Raw genomic sequence first — 19,090 nt, 5'->3', positions numbered from 1 at the left:
CGCAGCGGAGCAGCTCATCACCTCCAAACAGCTCCGTAAAGAAACCAGCGCCCCTGACAAACCGCCACAGCACACACGCCTCAGCTCAGCCTTTCCAGAACAGAGATTTTTTTTTTTTTTTTTTTACCCCAACTTGGTGTCAGGCTTCTGAAGAGGTTCCTTCCTCCTTGGTACGGGAACAGGAAAGATAACTACGAACTTACGGCTTTTCTTTGGCTTATATAAACCAGAATCCCACAAGCAAGACTAAAATAAAGAGGTTTATATGGAAAGGCTTTAATGATCTGTGTGTTGGCAGGAATCAATTCAAGAGCCTTCTGGGACTTCTCCCAGATGACTCTGGTGTTGCAGGGACTTGTCCCATAGAACAAGTTGGGAAAATTGTCTGACCCCAGGCTCAGCATTGATTAATGACTTGTTTTTCCACCACTTAGTTGCATTAGAAGATCTCAATCAAGATCAACCGATGCCCCTCACCAGCTTTGAGCTCACCTTACAGCTCCACTAAACATATTTTCTCCAGCTAATGCCTCACAGGCAGGACACACACGCCTCTGCAATCTCTCGTTTTCAGCTATCCATCCTTGTCCCGGCAGGAAGGGGACAGCACTGCGAAGTGACTCACCATGCTGGGAGGCAGGACGAAACGCAGCCCTGGATCCGGACAGGATGATGAGGTTATCTTCTTCAGGCTGGTGAAAGGTGTGAAATTCTCACCCCAATGCTCCCTATCAGGATGGCAACGATTGCTTCTGCAGTTATTTTGTGAAGGATGAGGCACACCCTGCCCATTTTGGTGGCTCAGCAGCTGCGTCAGTCTGTGCCGGCTACATCACTGTAGCACGACGAGCCTACAAGTAGCACAGAGCACTGTTCGCTTCGGAACACCATGAAGTTTTTTGAACCTGCTTTTTTCCCCACCATCCCTCCTGCAGCAGGTCCAAAATTTGAGCCTCGGTCACTATAAACAGAGTCTGCAGTGGCCCCTCCTTCAGTGGGTAATCTCAGACAGTTCACTTAAACAGCAACTCTCGCTCCGGCTCAGCAGTCAAAATTCAATCAAGACTTCAAAAACTTGACCCCTTTTACTCTATAATAACCTAGAGGATAGAGTATCCAACAGAGCATACAACTGGTACCAGATGTCTCAGGAAAAACATGCACCCAACTCATGAAGTAACCGTCTGGCCAAACGACGGCGCAGAGTAACGGCCCAAAGATGAAACTACCGCGGAGAACAGCCCAGATTACTCCACCGCCACTGGTGGGTTCTTTCATAACTACCCGGGATTCACTTCACCTTAGAATATTCAGGGAGCACAGAAGCATGAAATTTGATTTCTTTCTTCTGAAGATGCTGGAGATTATTTTAATAATTCTTACTCGGTATCACTGAAAGAAAGCTCTTGTTCAATGGTTTAATATAAAGTCTTTTAATATCTCTTTCAGCAATAAAATCTCTGCTTTCTCTTCTATAAATGTACTAATCTCACCAAAGGATATAATTTAAACAGTAGAATGAAGTAGAATAAAGAAAACCACAGCAGCAGGCGAACATTCTTTTCAAACAGGGACCCGCTCTGAACTATCTGCCGTTCGTTCAATCAGATTAGACCCGAGCAACAATTTAAATCCAACCTCCAACCATCAATATGAAGAGCAGAAAATGTTCTTTTACCCCTTCGTGGATCTGTGAGCAAACAGATGCACAGCAGAGAGAAGCTGAAGCAAAAGGAATAATAGCAGACAGCAGGAAAGGTGAGATATATCAGAGGACACTAATGAAGGAGAAAGTGTAGGAGAACTGCCTTGGCAAAGAGTGTGTGTATCACCTTCTGCGGGCCCTGACCCTAAAGCTTGCAGTTTGAGAGCCAGATACACAGAGGAATGACTCACTGGGTTTAAAAGAAAGAAGAAAAAAAAAAAGAAAAAAAGTTTAAAAAAGTGGACAGGGCAGGAAATACAGTGGAAATAGAAAATACATCCAGAGGATTTACAAATTTATTGTCTCCTTAAAACATATTTCTAAGGGGCTAATAGGCCAAATTATTTTGGCTTGAACTGAGTGCTAATTACAAGAGACTCATTTGCATTAGTATAGGTGAGGGAAATACCACTGGCTCTGATAATTCGTGGTAAGTTACACAAACACCAGTCAGGGACCTTAAAAACACACTCAGACCTGATTGCCCACCTACTGTATGGCCTGCTGCATTACCTTCTCAATGTATGTGCTGCAGCTACGTGTTTTGGAGTGAAACACTGTATTTCTTCGCTAACTTTTGATCTACCCTGTTTTTTAACATAAAACATTTGTTTTTAAAAGAATAAAATTGTCCAGTCACATTTCTATGTAGAGTTCACAGTTACTTAGAACACAAATAAATACCATTTCTGCGTCCACACTGATTTCACCATAAAGATATTAAAAAAAAAAAAAGCATGTGGCAGTTCTACTTGGAGAAATGAATATATTCACAATGAAAGACTCCCAATTAAATGATGGAATAAAGTTAGGTGAACACTGCTGGCATGGTAAATGAATGCAGAATCACTACCTGACTGGTGTCTGAAACTAGAAATACTCTCCCAACAATGATGAATGTTGAAAGACTGAAAAACCTGTACCACGGTACCCAAGTGTTTTCTACAGGAGGGTGAGAAGGAGATCACCTCAAAGATAGGGATTAATACCAGTATTTAATAAAAAACAATTTGCAAGTACCACAATAGCTTTATTTCCACCTGACAAGTAACTGCTGTAAGCATATTAGTAATGCCCACATAAGATGAATCTATACTTCAAAATCTATGCAATAAAGGTGGGGTTTTTCTGTCTTTTTAAAATAAGACTTCACTGTTCTTACAGAGACATGGAGAACACTTCAGGCAATAATTGTTTTCTCCCAGCCAAAATGTTCTTATGGATCTTTAAGAGCAGGCTAGAGAAATTAAAAGAAAAAAGTTAAGAAATACTTGCAGAAACTAGATAAAGGCAGTACTTTAGCTCATTTTAAAAATATAATCTTATTTTAGGAAAATTAAACTTTGAAAAAAGGTTCCTTCAGGAAACAGCTCCTATTGCAATATGGACAGAACGTACAATATGTACTACATGAGTTATGCTTTCCATACATGAGGGGTGAAGTTGTCTTTCTTCATTACAACTTTTCAGGTTTTGCTTCTGATTTCTCATCTATCAGGTCTTTAAATCCCAATTTTTCCAGTGGTTCATTAGCCATAAGTTGCCTAAGTTAAAAACGACACAAAAACATTATGCAGAACACAGTCTATAACCAAGAGAACAGCAGTATTTTCTACTTCATTTAGTATTATTTACTCTAAAGAAATCCAAGACGTCCGTGCAGGGTGAGTGCCGCTTGGCAAAGCCTCTGAAACGTCAGTTTTGGGAAAGCAACATTCAGGGATACTTTTTTTTTCTTCTTAACAGCAGTTTTCCAATTAAATGTGTTGTTTCCTGATATTAGATACTGAATAAGTTTCCTCAGAAACTGACCTGGCTCTTGGTTATCCTTTATTAGCAGACTGCATAAGAGCTTCCTAAAATTCTACTTGTGCCATTCACCAGATTTTTAAGTGAATGTGGTTTAGAACAGCATTCGTGGTGCCACTATACTTTGCTGTAATGATTTTCAAACTGGTTTTGATTTGCAGCCTTCCTCACCACCAGCCCATGCCGTGTATGCAGGCGTCCTTTTATTTAAGTGCACTTAATAACGCTCTTCAGGCATTTCCCAATGAGCTCCCCAGCTCACCACTGAACAGGAACCGTTGCAAAGCAATCCCTGTGCAAGAATGGAAACATTCCTGGGAAACCAACCACCAACACTTTTTTCAGTTGAACCTAGGCACAAGTTAATCGTTTAACTTGTAACCATAGCCAGGAAAAAAAAAAATCTAAAATCTTGACACTGAGAAAGATGGTCGCGCAGAGTGGAAGCTGGCCGTGTCCCGCAGTTATTCCACCCTTCGGGCCGGATATCTACACCACACCAAAAAAGTAAGCCAAAGGGAACTGCTGATGCCACAAACGACGCCTGCTTCTCACACGGACACAAGCCTCCTGCACGAACGCCTCCACCGCGGGTCCCTTCCCCTCCCCGCAGAGGGAGCCCCGCCACTTCCCCGCCCCGGGGGCCACCCGGCCGCCCCTCAGCCCCCCGCCGCCGGGGTCCCACTTGCCTCTCCATGCGGCACTCCAGGTAGGCCATGGCGCGCTGCCGGCAGGCGCTGCTCTCGTAGCCGCTGTCGCGGAGACACTGCATGAACCGCTCCTTGAAGGCGCTGCACTCCCCTGCAAGAGACAGCGAGGGCCGCGCTACCGCCGGGCTGGGGCAGCGGCCCCGGGCCCGCGTCCCCTCGCCCCGGCCCGCGGAGAGCTGAGGGGAAGGGAGAGGGGGAGGCCCGCCGCTAGGCCGCGGGGAGGCCAGGCCCGCGTTACCGCACCGAAGTGATCCAGCGGGAAGGCGCCCTTGTCCGGCGGCCGCGGTTTGAAGCTCTTACTGCTGAAGTTCATGGCGGTGGACATGGCGCCGGCGGGGGGCACGGCCGGGCCGGGGGTCCCTCCGCTCACACACCGCCCGCCGGGGGAACCGAGCGCCGATCGTCACCAACTCCCGCGAGCGCCGAGCGCGTCGAGCGGGCCACGTGACCGCTGCGGCTCCGCGGGGGGGGGCGGGCTCACGCCGCTATGGAAACGGCATTGCCATTGCTATGGCAACCGGAGCGCCTCCCTCCCGCGGGAGCTTTCCACGGGGGGCGCGGGGCGTCGCCACGGTAACGCAATAGGGCCGCGCGGGCGGGGGGCAAGAGTTACGTCACTGCCGCAGGCCTCGGCCAGCAGCGCGGGTTGCCATGGAGACGCCGTCGCTGCCCGCCATGTTGGCCCGGGCCGGCGGCCTCCGGGAGCGGCGGGGTCGGTCCCCCCTGAGGCGGAGGGTCGGGCCGGAGCCGTGTCCGCTGTGCGACCTCCAGGGCGCAGCCGTGGGTGGCGGTGTGCCCCGAGAGCCCGGGGGATCCGCCGCAGAGCTGGGGCACCCCTGAGGCAACGCCAGCTTCCCTTAGGAATCCAGCAGGATTTCGGAAAAGCCACCCCCGTCCCGCTGCAGTGACGTGAGCTCCGCCGTCAGCCCACCCCCCCCCCCCCCGGCGGCAACGACGTGATTGCTCATATTTTCTTAACCCTCACGGCTTCAGGGCCATGCGGAAACCCGACGGGCAGCACCGGGTTTTTTTGTGCCTCCTCCAAGCGATGGGCGAGCAGGCGGCTCCCCAGCATGCGACGCGAAGGCCGCCGTGGCCTGTCAAACCAAGCGCTCATCGGCACCTGCCTGGGAGCCGGGGAGCTTCCAGGTGCTCGAGGCACGTAACCAAGGCAGAACCCCCTTTTCCCCGCAGGTTTACATCACGCTCTCTGCAGAGCCCCGTCCTGAAAGGAGGATGAGAAACAGCGTTAATTTAACCCACCCCAGTGTTAACCGTGGATTACGCTGTTAAGATGTCTTTTTTTTTTTCCTTCTTTGCCTGTAGCTGCAATTGGTTTAAGATGGTCTTTCATCTGGTTTAAGTTGATTTTCTTTTAATTAAATGATGGAGATAAGTTGAGAGAATTCCAGGCTGGGGAAAAAAAAAAAAAAAGGAGCAGCTGCAATTGTTAAGGACAGCCATTGTGGAAATATTACCTGCAGCCCCATTTCAAGTGCTTTTTGTTTATGCTTTGATTGCTTTCTTATTACAGTATTGAAATTGTAAATGGAAAATTACACCATGTTCTATTACATAAGCAACTGGTTTACACAGCCTGAAATACAAGGTTTTATTTATTATCATGTTTTCAGGGCTATGAACAGTAGCTGGTTTTTATTATACGGTAAATGGCACTTTTCCACTTGACTTCGTTATAACACTTAACAGTAAAAGGGAGATTCTCCTCTTTCATAAATCCATGCAGCAAACTGTCGCCTAGATCTCAGAGGACTGAGCTGCAGAGAAGCAGCTTTGGTTTATCTGGACAAGTTTAACCGTGCACTTGATTTTAGAAAACTACCTGAATTGTGTTCCTTAGTTTCTGGCATGGCGGTTGACTGGCTGATTCCCCTTGTGACAAAGGAAGAAATCAAAGGAAAAAGATAGGCAGGGATCCCACAGCAGAATTATTCCCAAACAGACAGCGACAATCCTATGCAAAGGCTATATCGACTCACTGTATTATATTACAGCCAAATGTTTTGATTACATGTTAATTAACCCAGTGTCTTTCTTTGGAGTCTTAAATTTTGTAGTTACCCAAATTCAGGTCAGGTTTAGTAGCAGGTGTTTGGTTATGCTTACCTAATGCTTTTATTGCAAATATCGGTTGTATCTTCTCGAGTTCCCTTTAAAGGTACGGTTTGTCTTAGAATCTAATGCACGTGCTTTAGCAGTTTAGTATTTTTCCCAAGGAGATCAAATGAAACCCCCGTTAGATAATCAGTGTGAAGAAAAAAAAAATCTTATTTGCAGATTAAGCCAACCAGTTCCAAAAGAATTCAATAAAAACAGTGCCACAAAGAACAGTGCCGCTAACAGAGAATTAAATGCTTTTCACATACTATCTCTCAAAGAAGTGAGAGACTTTCCTGGCACCAAGGAAATCTGAAATAGCTCTTTCAGTAAAAAGATGCCCGTTGTACAAGAGAGATCAGATAATTTGTAAAGCATCCAGTGTTTTACAGTATCTCTAGTCTGGAATACTGAGCCCTTTCCAAAAATTAGAAGGCTTAAGTCAGAAGGCTCCCCAAACTAGGGAAGATCTTGGACCTTCCCCTTTCAAGTTACACACCTTGATAGATTAAAAAAAAAAAAAATCCTTTGCTTGAATCAGAGCTGTTAGTCATTAATTATGGACTATAGAGTCATTAATTATGGACTAAAGAAACATTTGAAAAATGTTTGCTTTTTTACAATGTTGTCAGATCACGCTAAAAAACTTACTCCACTATTGGTGCTTATCTGTCAGTCATACAAATGTACCTTCAGAAGGGGTTTTTATACACTTAGCATTATTTTTGGACACACCAAATTGAAGTACTACATCAGAGCAGAACCTTTATTCCTTGTTACGGACAGGGTAAAGTCCACAACTTTTGTTATTTTTCTCTCTCTCACCATACTGCATCTTTTAAGAGCCTACAGATTCAAATTATCAGGTAGTTAATTTGAAAATAATTTATCAACAAGTCATGAAAGGCTTTGAGTAAAGTACTAGGGGATTTTGTAGCTTGACTTGGGATAACTGTAATAAATTAATCAGTTAAACAAGACCAAGCACATTCAGACACTGGAATTTGTGCCCTTGAGACTGCTGTTCCCAGCCCAGGCACAGAACACACCTCAGAGAAACATCCTTCCAGGATCACTCATTCCTACGCCTCACCCTCGCGCGCGAGCATGCTGCCAGCCCTTACATAAGGTCTCTTGCTACATCACTGCCACAGGCTGTTGTAAACCATTTTTCTCCCTTTTAATTCAGGTTCCTAGACAAGCAAAAATGCAGAATATTGCCAGAATAGTCTGGGGAATGGGGATTTCTGTTGTGAATGATTAATGAAATATTATTGTTTTGCAGTTACAGGGAAATCACAGTTTCATGCCAGTAAGGTCAGGGCCTTACTGTATTATGTGCTTTGCAAAGATGTACAGAATGATAGCTCATTTGCTGTTATGACTGAGCCGAAGCCTCGTCAGTTTAGAGGGGAACGTGGTAGAAATAGCAACGCCACGCTGAAAGCCAAAGCAAACTTTTTCTCACACTGCTAGTTGCAAACCTGGTATATTTAAATCCACATCTCTATCTGCATCAAGACGGGGGGCCCAAAAGTAAGATGCTGGGACCCTGGCTCTGTAGATACCTACCAAATAATAATCCTTCATGATATACCCCAAATTGCCCTTGGATTAATATAATTTCTGCAATACTGTGTTGATATAGACTGAAGCTAGAGACCCAGAACAAAAAAAATCCTTGGAGCTACGTTGAGGCATTTGGTCTGTTTGGTCGTATTTTGAAAATAAATTCTTCATAGCCTGACCTCCTCAATACTTACTTCCCAGGTCAGGCTGCCTTGGCTCGTTCGCGTAAGCATGGGGTCTGAAGATCATGCTTCTGGCTATAGGCACGATGGCTGTTTCTGCAAATATTTTTATAGATATGCATATTATAAAGTACATTACCAGCACCAAATCCCAGGATCTCCCATGTGTTTTGTCACTGAGTGAGACTCAGGAAGGAATGACATCTATTCGGTCCAAGAAGGCGGCTTTTAAAAGCAACAAAATTCCTGAGAACGGTTTGTTGCTAAAAGGGGCAAATGCCTAACACGAGTGGGAAATACTGTCACCTTAGGCTCTGCACAGAGACAGTGCACTAATCCCGTGCACAGATTATTTTTTTTTTCTTCTTCCAGTGACCAGACCCATCATATACAACCCTTCAGCTCAGAGTATGGAAAAACCCCAAGAATCTTGCACTGAAAATTTGCAGTAGAATAATGATTTTTAAAAATATTTTTCAGGAGTCTTTCTTCCCAAAGCAGATGTGCAACACACACTGATTTGAAAGATCAGTGAAAAGAAATTCAGTACACATTATTTGTAACAAAATGAGCATAGCGAACAGTTGAGATACTGATCACTACCCTGTAGTGATCCTACAAAAATACCGATTTGCAGGATGGGAAGAAGTGGGTGTAATCCAATAAAACGATGCAATAATTATGAAAAATGGAAAGAGGTCAAAGTCGGAAAGCTTTTGATTTCTTTTTGCGCTGGCATTTGTCAAGGTGAGCAAAATCCATTAGCAAGGAGCAGCCCGAGTTTTAACACATCTGAGTCTTTAAAAATGTTAATGTTTAATAGGGTGTGCTCATGCTTTATATGTCCCTGATAACAATGCACGGGCTGATAGGCATCTCTTGAGGTTGTAAATCAGTTGCAGAGCCTTGCAAGGCACACAGGCACTTGGTGTTCACTCTCATGGTTTATTATGTTATCAGAACTCATTGACTGAATTATGGCCTTATAACAGCTCTTTCTCTGCATTATCCTACTGTTACTGTAACATTATTAACCTTTGTCCCATTAGAAGATTATACATCCTTCTCCAGGGGAGCACACAGAAGTTAGATGACTCTGTGGCTGTTTAATGTACAGGCTCTTTTTCTAGGAGGAACTGGTTATTTCCCTGGGCTAAGCCTGCAAAGTCTGCTTACCTGAAGATAGTATCAGCTCTGGCGTGGGCTGGTAGAAAGACGAAGACACGTGAGCGGGGAGCAACGTTTTCTCCCCGGTCCTGTGTGAGATGCCTCACCTGCAAGCCAACAGCTCAGCTGTAGGCAGTGTTCAGGGTTGCATGCTGGAAGCCAAGGTAGGAGAGGAAGAAATGGAGGCGAGGACATCACGTTAGTTGTATTTTAAAACTGCAAGGATTCCCTCCCACTGGAGAACTCATCCATCGTTGCCCACGGTGCATGCATCAGTCCGGCAGGTCGCAAGTCCATGGGCTCACTGCTTGAGAAAGGATTTCACCCTGTATCATCACCAGATACAACCTGAAGCTTTGAACAGTCTGGAAGCCCTTGAGAAGGCACTCTTGCTGTCTATGGCAGCAGCCAGCTCTATTCTAACAGATCGGAGGTGGCTGTATGTAAACAGAAACACTGAATTCCCTCCGTCGGTACCCAGCTGAGCCCACGTAGGATTTTTTTCCCTCACTCTTACTGTATCTTATAAACTTCTAAGAGTCCCAGTGGTCACACTATTTGCTCAGAGAGGAGTCTGGCAGAACAGGATATTCTTGGAAATGTCCAAGAGAAGAGGGTGCAGACCAAGACCTTCATAGTTGTGCAGCAAATCTTGAGATGGACGTGACCATCCATTGACCTCCCTTCTGTGCCCGCCCTGCCTAGTCCTCTTCTGCACAGGGTGAAAAACTCCACTCCTAATAACAAGCTTTGGAGAACAGGCAGACGTGCAGGCACCTTTTTCATGTCAATCTCGTTAGAGTTTATTGATTCCCCTTGCCTTCAGCTAATGTACTTTTATTATTATTAATAAATAATCATCATTTTTCCATCAGTGGAGCCTGCACTCGGGAGCCCTGGAGGATTCTAGCAAAAGTATTATTAAAACTAAAGGTTTCTAAAGAGTTGAACAGCAGCTCAGCCCAGTAATTTGACAGAATCTGCATCGGGGGAGCAAAATATCCCCACTTGGGAATATCTGATAGAGCATCAAATTGGCTCCTTCCCCCAGAGCCACCATTTAAAACTGTGGTCTCCTCTTCATGATCACTTCTGCTGTGTTGTCATCCCCCAAGGATGCAAAGGGTGCAGGAGGCTCTTGGTGAGCTGTCGCCCAGTCACCCAGGCTCTTGCGGGACCCTGCCCTGGCATGGTGCATGACTCATTTTGGGTTTGCCGGTAGAGGATTTTTGGGACAAAGATCAATAACACTGTCAGCAATGAAAACACTGTGTCGTTCAAGAAGGTGATTTTACTGGGGTGGCAGGAAAGCAAAGAGAATCAGAGCTGTCACCTGTAGGTGGACCTACTCCCGTCTGCAATCCTGAATTAATGCATCTTCACGCCACCACCATTCCACCTCCTCCTTGGTCAGCCTTGTCTTCCCTGAGGACTTCCTTGCCAGCTGCACCTTAGGCCATGCATTTCTGTGGGCTTTCCCTCCTGCATCCCACTTCCTCCATTGCATCACCAGTGGTCCAGCTGAGTCCTGTGACTTGGCACCATGACAGCGATCCAGCACAGGTCCTGTCCCTAATCCTGCCCCTGAAATCACATAGACCACAACATGCCCATAACACAGATTTTTCACTGGAAAACAAACACCTTGCCCCAGTGTTGTAGATGAAATAGGAGCTCCAGATTAAGATAATCCATGTTTCAGAATAAAGTAAGGTGCTTTATTTGGCAGGAAAAAAAGTACATCTGGTTTAAATGGAAGTAAACAAGAGCTCAGAGTCCTTTTCTCTGCGTAAAGCCACTTCCCCAGAGGTGTGTTGAGGCAGTGACAGAAGGGCTATAAAGGGACCCCGAGATGCTCCTACCCACACTTCGATCTAGCCATGGCCGTACAGAGTTTGCTGCAATACGTGGGCTCTAGCTCGCTGCTCTATTTGGCAGCAGGGCTGGCCGCTCTCCTTTACTTTCTTACCAGCTTGAAGAAGTCGGTTTGCAGTTTGCCTCCCGGGCCACGACCTCTTCCTCTGATTGGAAACTTGAATGTGGTGGACCTGAAAAAGCCGTTCCAGTCGCTGACAGAGGTAGGGTCTGAGCGAGCAGACAGGGGGAACACGTGCAATTCCTGAAGCAAGGAATGCAACTAGGGACAGGGAGGTGCAATTGTGTTTGCATTGTGCAGAGGGCAGAAATGAGATATTTGGTGTATAGGCAGGCTGGCAGAGTGACTTCACCTTCAGAGTTATACACACACACACATATTTATATATATAAATATAATACATTCCTTCCTTTACACATACACGAGTGTAGACCTCCACCCCTTGCAATTAGCTCCATATTGTTGGTATTTCAAGTCCCTGAGAGGCTGCAGGTAGAAGACTCGAGCTGGGTTGCTCTGCTGACAGATCAGGACCATTTGCCATCAGGAGATGTCTCACTGCAGACAGGTAGGAAGGAAGGAAGGGAGGAAAGAAGGGTATCATCCCCACAGCAGAGGAAATGGGGTGATAGGCACATTTGTTTCCAAAGCTAATTATATCCCTGCAATGCAAAGCTCAGCTCTGGTCCCCAACCCTGCACGCACACTGGCCAGGTTATTTAAGACTTGATGCATGGCTTTTACACATCTAGGTAAACAAATTGCTTTTTCTTATGCAGCTCCATGGATACTTTTATTTCTAAAAAAAAAAAAAAAAAAAAAGATATTTTAAAGCCAGGTGCAATGTTTGTTTCAGAAAAATGTCTGCTGTGCTCCCGTAGGGAGGTGGGGACTATTCAATGTGAATTCAGGTTTCTTCTGCTTGCTGTAGAGACAGTTGAGGTGCCGTGAGTGACCTGTCACATTCCCTGTGTGTGTGCTTACCGGACACTATGACAGGGGACACCCGTCCCCGGTGAACTCCTTCAGCCCACCTGAGAGGGCAGGGCAGACACCAAAATTCCCCAGTGAGTCATAGAAGAAGGGCATCCTGGGCTGCAAAAGTACAGAATTCCTCTAGCTGTCATACAGCGTTCATCTGCCGTGGTTCACGGTGCAGAGGATTGTGCAGAGCCCCAGATTTGATGGGCTTCTGGTCCTGAGCTCCCATCTGATCACAGGTTATGTTCGAGGGTGCTGGTATGGAAGAGCAACTATTTTTGGTGGTATTGGGGGCTTTTATGATACAAACGTCACACGAAAGCACCAGACTCATTTTTTATAATCTGCCAAGCAGCTTTCTTTAGGCTTTCAGGCCTGCCACATCCAGTACTTGTGTTGCTGAGAAAAAACAGGGTTGATGCCAAGAAGTACTAATGCAAAGAAATGACCAAAGGAAGGCTGGGAGGCGGCTGTGATTCCCTGCCCCTGGCTCTGCCGCACGCTCTGTGAGCTGCTGGGGAGGAAAGAACCGGTGTTAATGTTATCTCCCAAGCCGTCAAACCACCGTTTGATGAAAACAAATTCAATTTGTCTGGTGTAATAACAGGAGCTGCTTCTAATCTGAAATTCAATTTTCAGTATGTATCTAATGCATAGCAAACGGTAACCCAGGCACATCGGAAACAAGAATACATTTGGAGCGGATGGCTTGCAGTGTGTTTAAACCAAATCTAAATAGCGAGTGAATGATTAGATTGTCAAAGCCACCCTTCTGTGTAACAGATGATTCATATTTAATTTGCTATAAAAGCCTAGAGCTCTTGTGACGTTGTCTACAAGAATACGCTTCCTAGTTGGATTCAAGTTTCTGGTGGCCAGCAAATAATTTTGCGATGACTGCAACACTACCCACCTTGCCATAATTAGAGACAAGTGCTGTCCTGAAAGAAAGAATTATTGTCTACCTTTGTTTTCGTAGTGTTTGTGGCTTTAGCCTCAAAGATGTGTGCACGCCTGCTTGCCTCAGGTCAACAGCGTTAAAATAAACAGGTCTGCCTGCTACAGCATTTTCTAACCGTCCTCCGAACGGTAGTATCGCTACACTGGCCTGTTCCTGCAGAACACCACAGGAATGCAATGGCATTTTATTGACTTCTGCTCTGATAGGAGCGGTGATAGCAGACACCTTGTTGTGCAAACAGGGTGCAAGCAGAGATGCTGGCAATTGATAGCTGTTGCTCATTAGTTGCATTACAGCAGCACCTGGAGACTTCGGGCAGGGCTGGGAGGGTCCTTTCGGGCTAGAAACCACCTAGGGTGGCTAGTGCTAGCCTTTGGGTCCAGATCTGGTTTTGAATGAACATATTTATTCACCTTGACAGCTCTCCAAGATATATGGCAACATCTTCACTGTGCATTTTGGACCCAGGAAAGCTGTGGTACTGGCTGGATACGAAACCATCAAGGATGCCCTTTTAAATCATGCTGAAGAGTTTGGAGAGAGAGCAGAAATACCCATTTTTAGGAAAATGACACAAGGAAATGGTAAGTGACCTTTTGGTTGGTTAGTTTTTGTAGTTTGTCTATGTTCCTTACATAGTATCATCCTCTTACAGGTTGCTATTTGTCCACATAACGGTGTATTGAGCAGCTTTCATACCAGCGTGTAAGAAGGCCTTACAAATGTTTAACCATGGGTAACATAAGGATGTTATACCTTTATTTCAGGCATAGCATTCAGCCATGGAGAGCTATGGAAAACTATGAGAAGATTCACCTTGTCCACACTGCGAGATTTTGGAATGGGAAAGAGAACCATTGAGATCCGAATCCTGGACGAAGTAAATTCCCTCATTAAATATTTCGAATCCTATCACGGTGAGCATCAAGAATTTCACCCAGAGACAGAAAACGTGTCTAGCACAACAATAAAGATTAATGAAAGTTTAACTTAGAGCAAATGGTATCTCATGGTTAAAGTTCAGCATATGCTGAAACAGGTTATTAAACTGAGACCTTAAAATATTGACACCCAGTTCCCTGCTATGCATACTGGGTGGTGAATGAGTTTTTTCTTTGGGACCTCAGGACTCCATTTCCATAGGAGACCAGACTGAAACGGGCATAATTCACATTGTCATTTGTTTTCATTGCCTGAAATGCAGGGAAGCCGTTTGATACGAAGATGATACTCAACAATGCTGTATCCAACGTCATCTGCTCTATATTGTTTGGAGAGAGGTTTGAATATGATGATCCTGTATTTCTAACTTTGCTGAAGCTGTTAAATGAAAATACTAAGCTGCTGGGTTCCCCTATGGTGCTGGTAAGAGCTTGATTTACATTTTGGTTTTTAGCTTTTTTAAGGATATCCAGTTGCCCATGTTTGTCCTCCTAGCCTCCCACATCTTGCTTCTCGAGGCGAGAACAAGAACACTATCAGCCAGCCAGCCTGTACTGAACACATCCACAGTTCTGTATCCACAACGCACAGATTGCCAGGCCCCTGGGCTTAGTCTGTGAAGCTTATTAGTAAAAGAAAAAAACCCCAAAGTCTTTACAAAAGGAACTATTTTACCCTCACTGAAGAGCAGAAGCACAATGCATCTCTTATATCAGAAATCGGCCCAGAAATGCCACCTCAAATCTGCCTCCTTGTATTACACCTTCAGTAACTGTCTTAGTTCTGCCTCTCCTAGAACCAGGTTTGACAAACTACTCTTGTTTTGGCTACCGAAACTGAATCTTGGCAAACTAACAGCCGATATAAGCCCCTTCCTTCCTGACGCAAAGCTTCGGCTTTGCATGCCAGTGGAGTTGTCTTTCTGAGCTGCACCGAGGTCTGCGGCTGGCTGTAACTCCAGACTAGCTGAGCCCAAAAAGCATCACCTGAGCACAGGTCAGAGTTACACACTGTGTACAGCCGCTCTCCCAGCTAACGGCGGGTGTTTGTTTAATTATCTGGCAGGGCAGCTGGTGGTCTCCCTGAAGATGTGCACACCTCTCATGGGATGATGGGGGTGAGACCCCCCTTTCTCCTGACAGCACGTACGTCCATACGACATACTGCAATGCTGTGCTCGGTTCAGCTAGGAACAGCGTGGTTGGGTTAGCTCGGCGCTGTGCCTAAGCTAATGGGCTTGGAAAGCACCATGTTGACACAGAAATATTGTCTGTCTGTGGAGGTGGACAGCTCAAGTCCCTTCTGCTGCCGTAGGATGTGACACACCTGAGGGCTTTCCCTGGAACAAGTACAATGCTCACGTTCCCCTCTTTCACGTATGAGACCCTCTGTCCCACTGCCTACACATACGGAAGCCCTGAAGGAAGATTAAGCTGATGAGTCTCCCAAAAGTCCTGGCAAGCACTCATGCAGAGGTAGAACAGAGAGAATATGCTATTTCTGCAGCAATTCATAGCTGCTTGGACTGTACAAACTAATGTGAGGGAATTATGGCCTGAAATGTCAGGTCACGGGACAAGGGACCAGCAGTGTGATTTGAGGTACCAGTATGTGTTCAAAATGCCAATTAACAGTAAGACTTCTCTTGCTCTACAGTTATATAATTTCTACCCATCCCTTGGATTTCTCTCTGGAGCTTCCAAGACTGTCCTACAAAATGTCAGTGAACTGAACGCTTTTCTCCAGAAGCTCTTCCAGGAACACAAAGAAGAGTTTAATGAAAATAACTTAACAGGCTTTGTTGATGCCTTTCTGATGAAGCAACAACAGGTACTTTAAAGCTAAGTCTCAGAGTCTTTCTGTTCTCTTAGCTCTGACTTATTATTAGGACTGACCATTTGTCAGGGACTGGGAGTGAATGGAAACAGAAGAACCACAGGGAGCAGAATATATCGAAGCTCATACAGTGAGCTGTGCTGTACTCGCTCCATAGCTCCACTGAAACTGCTGGTTAAAGGGATCTAGTTGTCAAGCTGTCCCATGTGGGTGAAATAAGTTACCACTCAGCACATGTAAGGAGGAGATCATCACAAACCTTCCTGCAAGAGTGGTACAGTGATAAACTTCATTGCAGTGACTAAATTCCAACTAACTTAATATCTGGACCTGGGGATTGCATATATGCTTGGGACCAGACAAATTCCATACAGCATAGGCCCTAATGCTAAAATACTAAGCATTTAGTTTCCCAGAGCATATGAAGTCACAAAAAGCTAAAATGCAGATAAAAATGGTGGCCACACAGTCACATATTGGTATCACTTGCTGTAGAACTTATGGTTATTATCTGTATGTTTTGAAGGAGTCAAAGAAACCCCACACTATGTTCAGCAACGGAAACCTTTTGTTCTCAACCCTGGACCTCTTTGCTGCTGGGACTGAGACTACTTCTACAACCGTGCGCTGGGGTCTTCTGCTGATGATGAAATACCCAGAAATTCAGAGTAAGGCTGGGAAGTCCTCTTGTACCATATATTGTTGCATGCTTAAGGCTTTGGTTGTGGAAGGGAGTGGAACTCATTCAGTGTTGTCTAGAGTAATTACTCTGAGTACTCTGAGAGAGATAACAACCGTTGACTTTACAAAGGAATTTTATTCAGCTGAATTGCAATAAAGCAGCCCAGCCAAGGGGGAGAGGCAAAGGGCCAGTCTATGGTTACAGTAAAGCTCCCCCATCGTTATTCTCCTCCAGGCTATGAGCTTACGTCACTAAAGGTCTCCTCAGGAGCTGATTCTGATCTAGTTTCTGTTGAAGGCTATGGGGTAACAAAGGTGTGTGATCAGAATCGGGCATGGGGTGTACTGTAGTGACTCCATTCAACTCTCTTGGCTCAACACAAACCTGAAAAAAAAATCACACCATGCCCTGACTTACTTCTGCTCTTCCCAAATACCCCTCAAAGTTTTCCCTTTTCTTCATCTTGGCCGAGCTGGAGGCCATTTCAGTTGCAAGATAAGAATGTTATCAGCTTCTTAATCCTTTCCTCCCTCCAAGGAAAGATTCAGGAAGAAATGAACCACGTCATTGAACCGGGAGAGCTGCCTAAGTTGGAGGACCGGAAAAAAATGCCTTACACAGATGCAGTGATACATGAAATACAAAGGTTTGCCAATATTGTCCCAATGGGTGTATCACGATCAACTCCTACTGATGTGAATTTCCAAGGCTATGTGATTCCTAAGGTGAGCTTTGAGGCTAGCAGCTTACACTGCATAGATTCCTTACAGTTTTGTTTAAAGCAGACAAGAAGAAAAATGTAAAAATCTAAAGATGCCATGATGCGTGGTTTAATCTCCGATGTGATCCTTTGTCTTGGATCCAGGATAGCTGTTACAAACATGCACTGGACTGCGGTCTGTTACAGCTGTTTGAATCCAGAATAACCAGAGACGTTAGTTAAATCACACTGGTTTGAATCTCTTACATCAAATGTGGAACCTCTACTTCAGCATCTTTCTTGAAAGTACTGATTCTGTAAGAAAGGAATGTTTTGTGGTCCAAAAAGAGGGCAGCAGCTACTGATAACAGGCAGAGCCTCAGTGGGGCAGAGAGGCATCCCGCAGTTCTGTTTGCCATGGCTCAGTCTTATTTGCCTCTTCACATCACAAAAAAGAAAGCAGCCCAGCTCAACTAGGAAAGCGATCTGCTCCAAACAGCTACCGTGAGTTTCTCTGATCCCTTTCAGGGTACAGAGATTATTCCACTGCTGACCTCCGCTCTGAATGACGAGCTGCACTGGAAAACCCCGGATCAGTTCAACCCTTCCCACTTCCTGGATGCTGATGGGAACTTCATTAGGAGAGAGGCGTTTATTCCATTCTCCATAGGTGAGAGGGGTAATGTGTTCACTACCTGGGGCTAGTCCAATGGCACAGTTCCCCCTGATTCCAGGACAGTATGAAAGTCAGGGACATAGAACATAGGATAAGGGATTTCTGGTCATTTGTCCTGTCCACCATTGCTGTAGGTAACCACCTCTTCCTTGGAGGAGACACTGATTTACCCGTAGTGACTGAACGATCTCACATTCCTACAGGCTTCTGTGTGGTTTGAGAACAAGTCAGTAGCACCTCTAATATACAGAGAGAAGGAAGGAAAAATTTCCTACCTCAGCAGCCTGCTCTTACGCGCTGCAGGTCCAGTTCAGAAGGTCTCAGACACCAACACTAACAGTTACGGTGCTGATCACTTACTTCTCTCCTGGTTGTTTGCAGGACGAAGGGCTTGTGTTGGAGAAGGACTGGCCAAAATGGAGCTGTTCCTCTTCTTTGCAGGCTTGCTCCGCAAATTTGTTTTCCAAACCCCTCCAGGAGTGGATAAGTCAGACCTAGATCTCACTGCTGATGTCGGCTTTACCTTGAACCCTATGCCTCACCTGGTTTGTGCTGTGCCCTGTGAATGATCAAATGACATGGAGTTAGTGCAGCGAACACTTCAAGCTTGAAAGCAATTCTAGTTACAGGGGAAAAAGCTGTACCTGAGCTTTAGGGGAAGGAAGACACCGGGCAGTGCTATTTTTCTCTCATTCATGCCATTCTTTCCAACAGCTCTTGCGGTGTCTGTCTAATGCAAACACTTCAGACACCCCTGAGTACTGCTCTCAGAAACAGTGTGATTCGTTCCTGGAACAGCACATCAGAGATGCAGTTTTCAGAGCTGTTTGAAAGAATGAAATGGTTTCAAGCCTCCTCTATAGATGTAACTCATCAGAGGCTCTCCCCTGAGAGCCTCCACGGGGAATTTCTCAACCCAAAGTCCAAGCTCTATAGCAGAGCTGATTAGTGATGGCCCAGCTGGAGACAACAGTTAATGGATCTAGAAATCTCCCCAGGACGGTTGCTCAGCTGAGCCTCAGACTGAGCGTCCATTGTGTGATACAACCTGCCTTATCTTTATTAGAGAGCCCCAGACACGAGGGTGTAACATGGGCTGATGCCAAAAGCCAGGCACGGGACAGTTATCAGAAAACATCTAAGTGGTTTGGGAAGTGGGTTCATTCCAACTCACAC

General features: G+C 45.5%; 2 protein-coding genes across 4 annotated transcripts; one reads left to right on the top strand and one right to left on the bottom strand.

Moving 5' to 3' along the window:
* Nucleotides 1–1,416: 1,416 nt before the first annotated feature.
* LOC129213066 (cytochrome c oxidase assembly protein COX19) lies at nt 1,417–4,682 on the bottom strand. Of its 3 annotated transcripts, XM_054842435.1 has the most exons (4): nt 4,468–4,669; nt 4,204–4,315; nt 3,136–3,249; nt 1,417–2,942 (listed from the first exon to the last, which is right to left on the bottom strand). In XM_054842435.1, exons 1-3 carry the CDS (start codon nt 4,547–4,549, stop codon nt 3,162–3,164), a joined length of 282 nt encoding a protein of 93 aa, XP_054698410.1. In that variant the 5' UTR covers nt 4,550–4,669; the 3' UTR covers nt 1,417–2,942; nt 3,136–3,161. The 3 variants fall into 3 exon arrangements, with proteins under 3 accessions (XP_054698410.1, XP_054698409.1, XP_054698407.1); XM_054842434.1 differs by having other exon boundaries at nt 1,417–3,249; XM_054842432.1 differs by having other exon boundaries at nt 1,417–4,315; nt 4,468–4,682.
* Nucleotides 4,683–11,109: 6,427 nt separating this feature from the next.
* On the top strand, nt 11,110–18,492 carry LOC129213065 (cytochrome P450 2K4-like). Its single transcript, XM_054842431.1, has 9 exons — nt 11,110–11,338; nt 13,500–13,662; nt 13,846–13,995; nt 14,283–14,443; nt 15,677–15,850; nt 16,383–16,524; nt 17,076–17,263; nt 17,767–17,908; nt 18,296–18,492. Exons 1-9 carry the CDS (start codon nt 11,141–11,143, stop codon nt 18,481–18,483), a joined length of 1,506 nt encoding a protein of 501 aa, XP_054698406.1. The 5' UTR covers nt 11,110–11,140; the 3' UTR covers nt 18,484–18,492.
* The last annotated feature ends 598 nt before the right edge of the window (nt 18,493–19,090 follow it).

Source organism: Grus americana, chromosome 15 (assembly GCF_028858705.1).
Source record: "Grus americana isolate bGruAme1 chromosome 15, bGruAme1.mat, whole genome shotgun sequence".
Taxonomy (NCBI): Eukaryota; Metazoa; Chordata; class Aves; order Gruiformes; family Gruidae; genus Grus; species Grus americana.
The sequence above is the reverse complement of the archived record's forward strand: the minus strand, read 5'-3'. Positions and strand labels throughout refer to the sequence as shown.

Bases quoted from the DNA above. Each gene is read 5' to 3' on its own strand.
- LOC129213065 (XM_054842431.1), top strand. From the start codon at position 11,141: ATGGCCGTACAGAGTTTGCTGCAATACGTGGGCTCTAGCTCGCTGCTC. The intron at 15,851-16,382 runs GTACTTTAAAGC...TATGTTTTGAAG, and splicing joins TTCTGATGAAGCAACAACAG to GAGTCAAAGAAACCCCACAC. The intron at 17,909-18,295 runs GTGAGAGGGGTA...GGTTGTTTGCAG, and splicing joins GTTTATTCCATTCTCCATAG to GACGAAGGGCTTGTGTTGGA.
- LOC129213066 (XM_054842432.1), bottom strand. From the start codon at position 4,549: ATGTCCACCGCCATGAACTTCAGCAGTAAGAGCTTCAAACCGCGGCCG. The intron at 4,316-4,467 runs GTGCGGTAACGC...TGTCTCTTGCAG, and splicing joins CTTCCCGCTGGATCACTTCG to GGGAGTGCAGCGCCTTCAAG.